Source organism: Hetaerina americana, unplaced genomic scaffold, assembly GCF_022747635.1.
Source record: "Hetaerina americana unplaced genomic scaffold, ioHetAmer1.1.p SCAF_4, whole genome shotgun sequence".
Classification (NCBI taxonomy): domain Eukaryota; kingdom Metazoa; phylum Arthropoda; class Insecta; order Odonata; family Calopterygidae; genus Hetaerina; species Hetaerina americana.
Window position 1 is genome coordinate 77,607,476 of NW_027286985.1, and position 14,619 is coordinate 77,622,094.

The 14,619-nt window shown below is 35.8% G+C and overlaps 1 protein-coding gene across 1 annotated transcript; it reads left to right on the forward strand.

Moving 5' to 3' along the window:
* The first annotated feature begins 4,402 nt into the window (after nucleotides 1-4,402).
* awd (nucleoside diphosphate kinase) lies at nucleotides 4,403-8,712 on the forward strand. The gene is made up of 5 exons (XM_071590388.1): nucleotides 4,403-4,493; nucleotides 4,619-4,869; nucleotides 4,983-5,084; nucleotides 8,129-8,241; nucleotides 8,483-8,712. The coding sequence occupies exons 2-5, from the start codon at nucleotides 4,693-4,695 to the stop codon at nucleotides 8,601-8,603; spliced, it is 513 nt and encodes a 170-aa protein (XP_071446489.1). The 5' UTR covers nucleotides 4,403-4,493; nucleotides 4,619-4,692; the 3' UTR covers nucleotides 8,604-8,712.
* Nucleotides 8,713-14,619: the final 5,907 nt, after the last annotated feature.

The following is a 14,619-nucleotide window of genomic DNA, read 5'->3' on the forward strand; positions in this document are numbered from 1 at the left end:
ATACATTGACACGACTATTCACACTCGTACAGGCATAATTACTTGAAACAGGTCATGCCTGCTGCAGAAGTATCTATGGTCACTAACTCATACGACTGATTTAGCAAAATGACATTTTTTAGGCTCCAGTCAGAGAAGGCAGAAATAATGTAAGTGGAAGAAATAACTGTAAAATTCCATTAATCACCAATTTTCATACTAGTGTTTTTTCCTGTCAGGCCATCATCGGGCACATTTGATTTAAATGGTAAACTTTGGGGCAGAGGGTTTGTGTATATATTTATGTATTACTCTGTTATTGAACTGTTAAAGTGGCTTTTGGAAATCATCTCTGTGTACTTCATCCCATCCAACATCCCTATTCTATTCCTACCCTTCCCTTGTTTGCCTAACACTAATCGCAGTCTTCAGCATCCCACTGCTGATCAATATGCTTTTCATCCATTTTTCCTGCCTCCTTAGGATTTCTCCCAACAAACCCCTCACCTTGCCTACCATACCTAGTACTTCCTCATTTGTTTTCCTTTCGGACCATTTCACCTTCTCCACCCCACATTTCAAAAGCCTATAATCTACATCTATCCTTATGCTTCAGAGGCCAAGTTTTCACGGTGTGCATAACTACGCTCTTGTTACAGAGTTTTGACAAGTCGTTTCTTAACATCCTTTCTCAACGTCCATTTCATCAACTTCATCCTTCTTGTGAAATCTTCTTTTCCTAGAAAAATTCTTCTCCTGACGTCCCTACTACTTTCACCATGTTGGGTTAAAACATCTCCGAGAAACTTAGTGTTTCACCTGCTCTAGTTTTTGCCATCCTATTTTAATATGAAGGTTAGCTTTTCTCTTTCTGTAAAACCGCATAACCTTAGTTTTATTGATATTGATTCTCATACAATATCTATCGCGCTGAATTTGCAATTCACTCAGCAATGCTTGTAACCCCCTTGGCTGACTGACAAATTAGAGCTTGATCATCAGCAAACTTAATTGATTTTATGAATTCCCCGCTGACTTTTATTCCTATTTCCATTTCTTCCCATGCCTCCTTAATCATTTCCTTTACATGTACTTTGAACAACACTGTTGATATGGATAATCCAGCTTACACCTTAACTCTGTGCATTCGGACTCTCCATCCACCACTCCCATCTAAGGAGTCTGAAACGTGCAGGTTGTGGATCCCCCAAATCTATTCCCATTTTCTGCATTGTATTCTCATTATACCCAATTAACCCTTCAAATTCCTTTTCTAAATTTTTGAAACAGTCAAATACATCATTATTGTTATCTATTTGACTCTCTGTTAGTTACGCTGAACAGCACTGGTAATGATGGACAACCCTGCCTTACACCTCTTCCTAAGACTGTCCTTCTGGAATCCCCCTTCCAACTTGCATCTGAGCAGTCTTAGATGTGTACAGGTTGCGGATGTCTCCTATTCCTCCAATCTATGGTTTTTTTTGCAAAGAAGTCATTAATTCTACCCAAGTTACCCTACCAAATGCCTTATTGAAATCTAAAAAACAAGTAAATACATCCTAATTGTAATATATGTTGCACATTACTGTATGTTTGCTCATACTAGTATGCTAGCTCATTACTGTAATGACATTGCGTGTGCTTCTCCCGATCTTAAATCCAAACTGATTATCCCTTAAGTAATCGTTTGCCCTGCTCTCCATCCTTTTGTTGATGATCCTGAGAACCACTTAAGATGCATGGAAAATCAGAGTTATTGTTCTGTAGTTCTCACAAGATTTCTTTACCTTTTTCGGAAGAGGTACTAACACTGGTCTCTCAAAGTTTTCTGGCCAGATTCCTTCTTCATAGGTACTATGAATCAGTCCATTTAGTCTCTCCCTATCACATTTTCCTAAAACTTTTAGTAATTCCGTGGGATTGTGGTCTACTCTTACGGCCTTATTTGACTTCATTTCCCTTAACCCACTATCTCATCGTTGAGTGTGCCTGGAACTAAGCTATCTTCATCTACATCATATTCTCTTTCCATGTCAAACCTTGTTGGCCAAAGTTCTTTACTATACAGTTCTTATATTCCTTCCATCACTCTTGGATTTTTTCTGTTTCAGCTGTCATCATAGCCAACTTATCTCTTATTGTTCTCACAGATCATCTGTTCTTGCTTCCCAATAGTGTTTTAACCTTCTTGTATAGCACACCAATTTTACCGTTCCTTTGCAAACTCTCTATGTCCTTGCGCTACATCTTCCACCACTCATCTTTTGCTCTGTGTTACCCATCTCAATTTATTATTTAACCATTTATACTTCATTCTGCCTTACTCCGTGTTCATATTCTTCCATTCCCTTCTCACACCTATCTTTGGGATCATCTTATCTCTGAACCATGGTTTCTTTGACCTTTTCCTATCAGCAGTCTTATGGTTCTTTTTTGTCGTTTCCATTTTTCCTTAATCGTACTCAGCTTTTTTCACTCACTCATGATTTTCTCTACAGCTGGCTAATATCCCTTTCTTGTTATTTTAGTTAGTTAATGCTTTCAAATTCTATTTACTGACCTACCTCTGCCTTATCTTTTTGAATCAGATGCTAAACTTCATGAGTACTAAATTGTGATCAGAGTTCACTCCCTGGAAACAGTGCGAATTGACCACACTGTTCCTAATATGTACCCAACCATTGTATAAGCTAACTGATCTATTTATACCTATGCCTTTTTTGGTGTCTAAAGCAAGTGTTGGTGATGACTAACCCTTTCTCCTGCAGAATTCAATCACTTTCTCCCCACAGTCATTCCTTGTACCTAACCGTAGTCCTCCACCTTATCACCATCTCTTCCTTCGCTGTATTCCAATCCTCCATCACTCTCAAATGTTTCCCTGCAGAAACACTCACAAGCATATCCTGTAACTGATCGTATACCTAATCGACTTCTTCCTCCTTATGATTACTTGGTGTCATGTGCACCTGAACAATGACCAAGTTTGTCGGTTCTGCTTTTATCTCTTCTAGTAATATTTTACCTGTTGCTTTCTCTATGTTGACTATACTTCTTCCTAACTTTTTATTCAATATTATGGCAACCCCTCACTGGCTTTCATCCCCTATGCTGTTTATTACTCTATAACTATCACTCCAGTAATCCCCACTTTCCTTCCAAAGTCTAATCCATTTTCCTTTTGCCTGTATCCATGTGAATGTATATATGTTTGCCATATGGTGGGTTTTTCGTTTTTGAATGTGTATTAAGCTAATCTGGCTTGTCTCCCTCTTCTGGCTATGAGTGCCACATAACGCACTGTTCTTATCTGTTATGATGTTGTAAAATTGGTTTCCTACTGTCCTTTTCTCTTGTCAGGAAGTCTGTCCATTTCTCCTTTGGTGTGTGAAACAGCTCCCCAATGCCATCTCCTGGCCTAAGAATCAGGGCACTTGGTTGCACAAGCCCTCAGCAGATTTCAATGTAAATTATGTTTCCTCGATAGCTCAAGTGGTTACAGCATCGGCCCGGCAAGTCAAAAGATCTGCGGTTCAAATCCGGGACAAGTAAACATTTTTTCACTTGTGATCTGCTCGATTTCACCTTCCCCACCTCTCCAGTATTTGTCCTTTAAGTGTGTTCCTATCCTGTCTGTGTCCATGTGAATGAACACACACACGTTTGTATATATATATATATATATATATATATATATATATATATATATATATATATATATATATATATATATATATATATTTTTTTTTTTTTTTTACTTGGGTTATTATTTTGATTTGCATAAAATATAATATTACAAGCTGGTGGTAAAATGTGCAACCTTTTAAAGCATAATTTGCAGCCACTTGTTTTATTTTCACTAGCAATAATTCACTTTATCCATTTCTACAACCTAAATATATGTGAAGAAAGGGGTGAATTGACTTCAGCTGCACTTGATTCTAGAAAAAATATACCCTCATTTCATTGTAACATTGCTGTGGGAAGCTTACATATAGTAAATTGTACACAATGTGTCATCAAGTGATGCAATTTCAAGAATACGTATCCAACGTTCATTACTAATTAAGGGCGATATTTAAACTTTTTAGGGTAATCTGATTGAACAAACGCTTCCATTTACTTGGACAAGAATATGAAAACGGTTTGCTGTAAATTGGATATTTGAACTGAATGGTCTGATAGGTGGATGACTAGAGCAATGGAGTCATAAACTGGGTAGATTGACAGTGTTTACCATTCATTGTGGGTTTTGAGATTGAAGGAGACTTTGAAAACACTTGGATGTCAAGAAGCTGGAATTTACTGGTACAAGTTACGTGCACCGTAATTTAATATTTGCGGGCAAAACGGTGACCATCTTAGTTTGCAACTTCTGCCATCAGAGGCAGCAATTTCCGGCGCTTTCTCCCGGCTTCCAGGTATTTCCTATTTCTTTCCTCTTCCGTCCTTTGCGCTGTACCGCTGGTGTAGAGTTGATGGCGTCATCGATATTGCGTTAAATTTTTAATGTAAATTGAAGAATATTTGAATTTCTATAGCAATAGAATTAAAATATTTTTAATGTCTTATAAAGGTACTTTTCTTTTCAACATACTTATATTTATCGAGACTAATTTTATTTTCTTTATTACAGTTGCTTCACTCGGCTCTTTTCCGGTCTGACGTCCGCGATCTTTCCTTTCCGTGAAGACACGTGCCAGAGGTTGCATGGTTGTTTGCACTATCCTCAGTATCTTTTCGTTGTTCTCACCAGCCATGGCTCAAGCACGGGAAAGGACTTTCATCATGGTCAAGCCTGATGGAGTTCAAAGAGGTCTTGTTGGAAAAATCATAAAAAAGTTTGAGGCCAAAGGCTTTAAACTAGTAGCCATGAAATTTATGTGGGTAAGTGATATTTTGTATTTGTGCGTTTTGAAATTATAGTTCTTCACGGTCACATTAATTTTTTTGAAATGGTGTATTAGATATGTCATGCATTAATTATGTCTTTCGTACAGGCTTCTGAAGAACACTTGAGGAAGCATTACGCTGATCTTGCCGGTCGTCCGTTTTTTCCCGGTCTCGTGAAATACATGAGTTCAGGACCAGTTGTACCCATGGTATAGTGTTCATCCTTCAAATTGTCATATGGCTTATTCTTCATTCTAAGTCTTAAGGGTTCTCTTTAACTTAATTATGTTCCCATAAGACCTATCCACTGGTGTACCATTCGCTTGTCTTTATTTTTTCTGTGGGTTGAATAATTTTTTTTGTTTTTATTTTTTTGCTTAATATGTAGTCTCACCAAGGTAAGATTCACCGTTACATTATACATAAGTTAGCATTATCATTTCCGATGTGTAATTTTTCCCATCAGACATTGAAATAAGTTTTGCAATTTGTGAGGTAAATGGAAATGGGGTAAATTCGGGTGGAAGCTGTTGAGTAAGTCACGCTACCGGCACGCTACGTTACCTCACGAGGACCTTGTGCTCGCTTCATCACGCAAGCCTATTGTTGATGGATTAATAATTCCCGAATTGTGTTAGAATCTTTTGTAATATATGATGAAAGGATGCTTAATATTTCGAAATGTTAATGGAAATTCGAGTCGAAGCACTTTCATTATTTAGTCTATTTCTATAATGGTGTCGAATTTCCAGGGAGTTACTCCATGGTATGGCGAGCATTCGCCCCCTATTATTTATTAATTCATTCCTTTTAAGTGTGGCGTTGTCTACTGTCTTGTGGTTAGATTGCGTGCAATATATATTTTTACCTTCATAATTATAATTAGTAGATGGATACTATGGTCTTCATCTCAGATTCGGTTGATCGTTGAGGACTATAGGTAAACCGCGACCAAAATAATGAAGTTTTAAAGAAAGTTAAAATGAATTTTTGTCCTTGAGCCTTCTGAAATTGTTTCTGTAGAACGGCTAAGTGAATAAGACAGTAATAACTCTTTAAGTGATAATTGTTAATGTTTCTGTATTCCGCAGGTGGTAAATAGTTTGCTTTCGGTGATTTTTACGATATTAGTACTATGTTGTGTATTCTCATTTTAATCTGCACTGCGGTATCTCCAGCACCTGGTTGTATCCACGTGTTGGTCGCTTTGTCAGTGCGAAAGCAATTGCATGACTGCATCGTTGGTGGAAGCATATACTGTTGCTTTTTACCTGGTTTATGTCTGCAACAACTCATGTTTTATTTCAATTTCTAGTTATTTCGTATCTTGATTAATAAAACTAAGGTGGTTTTTTTATTTCATCTCATTCTATGTTCGTTTTCATACCCTTTATGCATAATCGTAAACCTTATATTATTTCATACCAATTACCTGGATGTCGTCCATTTGCTTTTATTCAGACAACTGCAATTAGCTGAAATAATTCAGTTGGTTGGAAGTTCACGTAGGAAAACTTAAAACTTATTTTTGCCAATTCTAGAAAATAAGGGCCTAGGTCCAACTTTTTTGTGAAAGGTCTGATTTTATTTGAAGAATGGGAATACGATTTGGAAAATATTCCTGTTGAGAATGAAGTTTATTTTTGTGGTGATATTATTTTGCATGTGCCGTCAGTCATTATTGCAAAGCCCTGGCATTTACCAAATCTGTTATGATTGACCATTGATATTAGTGAAGAGTAATTAGATATGGGTTGATCCACAAAGGAATACTGAGTTAAATTCCAAACCCTGAAGAGAGACATCAGGGAAAAGGATAGGAGATTGTGAGGAACTGGAGAAGTCAGTAGAATTCATAGAAACTGTTAAAATTTTGGCTAATCAAGCATTGGTTAGGCAGTCAGCTTAAGGGTTACCATGATAGCTGAGAAAGTTAGAAAATCAGTGATAGGAATGGGATTTAGAACAGCGTAAGCAAAACAAATGTTAAGTGGTTTCCTGGGGAAGGATAAATTGACCATTAACATAGGTGAGCAAAATGTAAGGGTAAAATGAGTGGCAGTTTACTTCACTTAAGAAGTTTTTGGATAACGTTGATGACAGTAGTATGCCATGGAGCACAATTTCTATTGCTAGAAAACTTGGTTGTCCCAGCAAGATGGTAGGCATAGATTATAGGATTTTGATATGTGGGCATTGGGAAATCTGAAGGGGGCAGAAAAAGAATTGATTAAAAATTATTAGGGGTGAGGCCATGGTAGGGAGGAATTCATATGATGCTGGATAGGTGGGTAAAGACTTATTAGGGTGGATGTGAAGCAAGCAAAGTAGGGATAGGCAAAGGTTAGGAATGATGGGAGATACAAAGTATGTGGAATTAAAGAGCAGTTGTATAATCGGGGGTGTCAGGTTTTCTCTTTAAGAAATGTAGGACTGTCCAGTGCTCCTACAAAACCTACCATGAAACTGTAGACTACCGCATTTTTACCTACAAATAGTCTAAAACTGAAGACTGATTCACCCCAACATTGTTGCCTGAAGTGATTCCCTGCAACATTTTAATGGATTCATTTCTTTCATCACGATGGTCACCTTGCCTAGAAAAAAATGAATTGTCCTCTTTCCTAAAAGAATGAGGTAAAGGGCAGAGTTATTTTGTAAAAGTCCCCAATGTGACAAGGGAATCAGAAAGTTATTGTGAAAATGTTCCTTTAGTAGAGAGGTTTGCTCAAGGCCATCACTTCACATGCAGGGTTTGACAAATGTCAAAAAAATAGTTGTTTTGTAGTAGTTCATATGATACTAGTTGCTTGTGCAGCAATGAGATATGATTCACAAGAGTACCTAATCATATTCCAATCAAAGAAAATCAGGTTAAAGAAATGTAGAAACATTGAGGAAATGACTCGAAATGGGTGGCGGAATTGTTCATTTAGGAAAAATTTTGCTAGACAAGGCAAGCATGCTATACCTTCAATAACAAGAACCATTCTAGCTTAAACTATTATGTTTAAGTATCATTATGAGTATATCTAGTTTAAACCTTGTTTCTCGTGCCCACTTAATGCATGCAGTGTGTGTGCATTGGTCCCCCTGCTTGCAAACTGAAAGGAGAACTGTTCAGGATAAATATGTAGTCATAATCAGCAAACCTTTGTTTTAATTAGTTTTTGGACAGTTGACCTGGATTGTTTAAAATTAAAATGGCTGATACCAATTTTGAAGTGAAATAATTTAAATTTTTTCATGTCAGGTGTGGGAAGGACTCAATTCTGTCAAAACTGGCCGCGTGATGTTAGGTGCCACTGACCCTAAGGACTCAAACCCTGGTACCATCCGTGGAGATCTGTGTGTTCAAGTTGGAAGGTATGTCTGCTTGAAAATCCACTTGATGGTGAAAGATTTGAACACTTACTTCTGCTTTCATGGCTTAAGTTTTCATAGATAATTAATGCTGAAAATATAACTCAATAATTTCTTTATTTTACATTTAATAAATAAATGTATTCTTGGAAGATATCTTTAGTTTGATCTCTGGCAATAATTAAAAACTAAGGGATACAAACATGTTTTTGGCATTCAACATGTTTTCAATTTTTTTTTTCAGAAATATAATCCATGGGTCAGATTCAGTGGAGTCTGCTCAGAAGGAAATAAATCTCTGGTTTGAACCAAAAGAACTTGTTCAGTGGCAACCAGCTGCAGAAGCCTGGGTGTATGAAGACTGATTCAACACAGGAAGTTTTTAAAGATTTAAGCATTTAATGCTCGGAAGATTGTTCTCCCCTGATTATCATTCCAGTGATCTCTGGTACATATTAAACTTATTTAAATGTTCATGCGAGTTTTATTGATACTCCCCTGACTCCCTATTCTTTGTATTTTTTTTAATTAGCTATTATTGATGTAAGGGTTAAATTGACCTATGCATTTTATATTTGTCTTTAAACTCTCTAGAGAATTTTATCTTGTTCCCACTCATTTGTTCCCTTGAGCCATTACCCAAATTAGATTGACAAATTGCAAGTATGCTCTACACCCTCATATCCTATCTTGCTGAAACATACTCTGTTTTTTGCGGATTGTTCTTTGAATAGTATAGCCTCTTGAATGCATATTTTAAAATCATTTCAAATTTACATTTATCCAAATGTGGCTTAAGTATGATGTGGAATGGTTAAGGTGAGTCTACAGTTTCTAGACAGGCATTTGAGGTATACCCAAAAAAACTAAAATCAGTTTTTGCTTGATAAACCTCAATATTAGAGTGTTCCAGGTTTTAAGTTCTTTCTTGTAAGTGAATTGTCAAGGAACTTAAGGAATCGTCTTTTGCAATATTCTAAGTGTGTAAGTATAATTTTTTCATTGAGTGCATCATGGCTGTGTGAATAGGCCAAAATGTTTTGGTTTTTCAAATTATACTGAAAGGTACATATGAGGGTAGAATATCACATTTGGCACCCGTGTTGAATCTTTTATGTAAATCCATAATGACCTAAGTTAAATGTGTATTTTTCGAACTATGAAGGTCTTCATTGTCAATCTGAAGATGGCAAATGGTAAATTTTTTGACTTGAAGTGAACTAAAATCTAGATACAGTTGTATCTGGTATTGTGTTACTGCCGGTTTGACTTTCCTAATTTTAATGTTTAATTTTCTCCAATTTCCCATCAATGGCAATATTCTGTTGCATAGTCATTAAAATATGATATACTGCTGTCACAGTAGTACTCATTTCATTCGAATTAGATTTTTGCATAACCTTTTTATCGAATGCCTCTAAGATTTACCTAAATTTGAGTTGTTCTTGATATTTAAATTTCTATGCCAAATGTTGGTTTAAAAGCAATTTTTGATGTCTGGAAGGAATGTTACAAAGTGATATTTAATTAACTACATAGTTGGGTGAATAAGTTAAAATAATAGAAGAGTCAGACACATGGGAAATCATTTTATTTGTGATCTGCAAATAAGCAAAACATTTCGTGACAGGAGATTATAAAAAATCCTTCTAGTTAATCTTAAAATATTTGAAAGACATCAAGTAAGTTAACTTCCCATTAAATGAGAACAACTTGGTACATTCCCTCTCAACCTTAGATTAGGAGCCAGCAGTACTTAAATGGCTGAAAGAGAACAATGGGTAAAATAGCATAACCTAGAGCTGTCTGTGAGTACTCTTTTGAAGTTATCTTTTATTGACCATTTCAGATTCTTACCATCATTACTGTCATAGATGAAATCATGTTGTATTCTAGTCACCAAACTGCAGGAAATGACCTTTATGGTGGGAAACTTCCATTACCATCAGAGGGATCCATCTTATTGGGTGCACCTCCATGTTAAATGGCTACTTCTATTGCAGATGGCCATGGCTCCTGTTTGAGACAGCATAGGTTAAATGACATGCTAAATGCTTCAGTTTTGACCTATTTACAAATGGGAAGTAATTACAAAACATCAATATTAAGTATTTGTGAATTTCAAGGCAAGTGGATTGGATGACAATTGAAGGTCATCATAGGTTTTTTAATACAGCCCCAGAGCACCCCATCATTTATGGTAAATATTTATGGTTGTTGTGGGTACTTGTGAGAGATTAATGTTTGGATTTCAGATGCCTAGATAAATGAAGTGCCACAATTTTGGTGATATGAGAATCCATATTTACAATGAATGATGAACTAGTGCTCAATTATTGCCTTTCAGGCTCTATTTGGACTTGTTAGTAAGCATTGCATGGTCTGAGATAGTTCAATCTGCAAACATAAAATGAGGTCAAAACAAGAGTAAGAGCCAAGAATCCATTGATAGAATACTTTCATGTTCTTGTAGGAAATTTTGGGCAGTGATAGTATGGTAGGTACTACATTCAGCTGTTGACATGGGCATGACTTCCTCTGGATACACTATACACTAAAGTCAAGTTACATGATTTCTTTATTGCATAACAGATTTTCCTTGAGTTATACGAGGAAAGGGGCTGGCATCCTTATCATGATGTGCGAACTTCATTCCTCTAGGGTGAGGGTGGCAAACAAATGGCTCGGGCGCAGAGGTACGTGGAGCTATTACTTTGGTGCACATCTGGGAGTATGCTATAGGAAAATCCACCGCAAGTTAAGATTATAGGGTCAAAATAGCAACTAAGATTGATTCGACTAAGGTGCAGATGGGAGGCAAAGCAGATCACCGTGTATGTTAGTGGCCTCTACTATCGGAGTAATTTCTTCAACTTCGAGTAGTCCTGTGAATTATTCCTGTGATGTATACTTTCCATTTACGTGAAATCATTCTAAACATTGTTCTTGTAGATCACATATGTCACTAAGCAAGACTAGTAGGTTGTCTGCATTAGAATGTCTATCGCTCCATTGCTACCCCTAACATGCTCTTTCCTCGGTTGTAGTTTGTTTTATTCACTTATAATGTTTGAGTTACCTTAAAGAATAATTGATCCATTTTTTTCTGAACTCGAAAATCAACAAGATTAATTGCATATATTACTGTGTTGCTCGAACAAAAGGCAATTTTATCTCTCAAGAAAAAGAATTTCCAATCTATGTGATATAACTTTTACTTCAAACTTCCTAGTTCTCTGAACAGTGAAGTCGTGTCACTTCCACCCTTTTATATTCTCCTTGGAAGGAATATGCAGTCTATTTTACAGCCTATTAGCTATTTTAATTTTTATGTTGTTTAGTTTTTCTGAAGTTTGTATATCTGGTGGTCTATAATTTGCCCTTCCTACCAATGCCTAAGGTTCTACTTGTATGACATGTTATTGCTTAACTTGGCATTGAGTATAATATGGTTAGCAGTGATTTCAGAATTTTTTTATATTTTTTGGGATGATTACATTTGTCATTTTAACAATGGTAATGGTTTCAATCAGAAGATGATTGCTTTAGAGAAGACTCAGGAGTCATTGACATTGTCTCCCTGCCAATCCTCACCTTGCCTGCCATCATATTGAATGTGAATAATAGATATTTTCTTCCTAGCACATTCACATTTATTTCCTGTTTTATTTTTTATATATTGTGCATATCATCTTATAGATTGATAATATCTACTCCATCCCTTTGAATGTTGGCATATGCAGTAGGATTATCCCTAGATTGGCTTAATCTACTATTTTATCTGCCAATGCAATTCTATCTCTTGCCTGCTCTTTATTCATTGCCCTTTTTCTCTTTTTGTATTTCCATACAATAGCAACTCCATGTTCTCTTTTCTTCCCCTCTGGTATAAATAACTTAGTCACTCTAGTCTAGTCTGCCTTTCCATTTTACCTCACTCAAATCTAACATTTCAATGCTTCCTTTCTGAATACTTTCTAACTTATGTTGCATCATTCTTCTAACATCCCAGGTTTCCTTTACTGCCGTTGATTTCATCTTCTGCTCCGTCTCCCTTTGATGTATTATGTTTTTGGCTTCGCTGCTTACAGAGTTCTTGACGTGAAAGATTATGGAGGAATTGTCTCCCCTAATAATGGGTGCAATACATCCCATTTGGGCAAATCCACAGTTTTCATGATTCATTACTCTCTTATTTTTATCCACCATTATCATGGAAGAAATAACTGAGATGGTTTCCCATTGACCCCCTTATTTGTGTTTTATTTTCATCACACACTCATAACTCACTACTGCAGGATGGCCAATCCGGACACTGGCTTTTCACATCTCTCCTTCCCTTTGTCTTATTTGTCATGGATGCCTCTACTCAGAGCTATTATCATTCTCTTGCTGGTAGATCTTTATGGATCTTCTGAATGCTCAAGCAAGAACCTTCACTACGTAGAGGTTGCATCTATAGAGGTGGAAAGTGAATTAGATGTTTAAATATTGAGTAAATAATTGAAAAAATGAAAATTTATTAGTGTTTTAAACTTAGAATAGATAATTTGTTGAAAAATTAAATTTGTTCTTAGGGAGTTTTTAAGGATTGGTTTGAATTGAGACCTGTGTTTTTTGTGAAAATGGTGAAACTAATGTTTCTTTGTTATTTCATTGTCCAATTACTTCATTACAGTGCCCAATGGACTTAGTTTTACATGTATGTGCATTTACATATTTCTGATTATTGAAAAATATTTCTTGGTACTATACTGTCTGATAAATAATGCTGCCAATGAAATATACAATTAAGGTCTCCCATTGGCATTATAAAGAGGTAAATGAAGCATTTATATTGATCACTTACATTTTCAAATGAATGGCAAAACATAGTCTTAATTTTTAAAATTACGTTTGGTGTGTTAATCAAACTCTACTGCAAATGGAGGTAAATAAAATGGTGGATTGGTTGGTAAATAATGGGATGGATATTAATGTAGCAAATGCAAATTCATCACTTTTAGTATCCAGGTAAATGGAACCAATAGGGACTGCAAATCCTTGAAAATGTCATTCCTAGAAGTGTTAGCTGTAAATACATATTTATTGAAGGATTTAGGGTGAGGGCTGAATGTAAAATACATGGGTAAGAAAGCTTTCAAAACTCTGCATTGGTTGACGAGAAACCTCAAATGGAGCATTATAGCAACTAAAGAAAAGGCATATAAGACTATTTTTAGAGCATTCATCATGTATGGGACCCACACAAAGAAGGACATATTAAAAAAACTGGAGAAGGTCCAAAGAAAGGCTGCCAGATATGTACTAGGGAAGCGTAGGTGGATGGAGAGTATGACTGATTTGTTATAAACACTAGGAACATTTACGAAGTAGAAGTAAAATAACTAGACTTTGTTGAATGTTCCATATTTTGAAGGGAGAGAAAGCTTGGGCTAAGGACAGTGGCAGGAAATCCAAATTTTATTGGCAGGAATGATTGCAAATTCAAGGTAGAATGCCAGACACAAAGAACAAATAAAAAAATTGTAATTTCTTAATGAAACAATTGTTGATTGGAACAGTTTATCTGTAAAACTATTTGAGCCATTTCCGAGCAGGGTAAATACTTTAAGAAAAGGAATAAACATTTTATATAATAATTTGATTGATGTTTTGTGTAAAATTGTATGTAACAGCGTAGTTTTGATTTTTTTCTTGTTGATTGGGAAACTGATGCAAATAAGATGGGGATTTTTTTTGTGTTAGATATTGGTGTTTGGATGTAAGTGTATTGTTTTTATTCTGGCTGACTTTATTTATTATCTTCTATGATATTGATTGTATTTGAGATGTCATATTATTTATCTAAGGCAAGTTTGATTGTAATACTTGGGATTTGTGTGGCATCTGACATTGTCTCTCTGCACACATGTGTTTTAATAATAATAACAATAACTGCATTTTAATAATGGTGTGGCAATTTTCACTCAATGATGTTGTTATTATGTAAATTCTGATAATATCTGTCCGAAATACTCAAACACTATCACCATTGCCTCAGCATAAAAAAACCAGGTGATGTATATTATTCCTAGCAGTTTAATGACAATGGAACATTGATTAGAGCAAAAAGCGACTCAACAAATCTTTGTAATTGAGTGTGCTTTTGTATTGGATGATAGGCGTATATTGGAGGCTTTTGAATGTGTATATGAAGAAGGGTGGAAAAGGTGAAATGGACAGAAAGAAAAACAAACTAGGATGTTCCTGGCATGGTAGTGGAGAAGAAAGGATTGTTGGGAGAAATCCAAAGGTAAAATGGGTTCTGAACATTTTGATGGGCAGTGGGAAGTTGAAGAAGCGGAAATAGCACTAGGCAAGGAAAAAAACGGTAGGAAT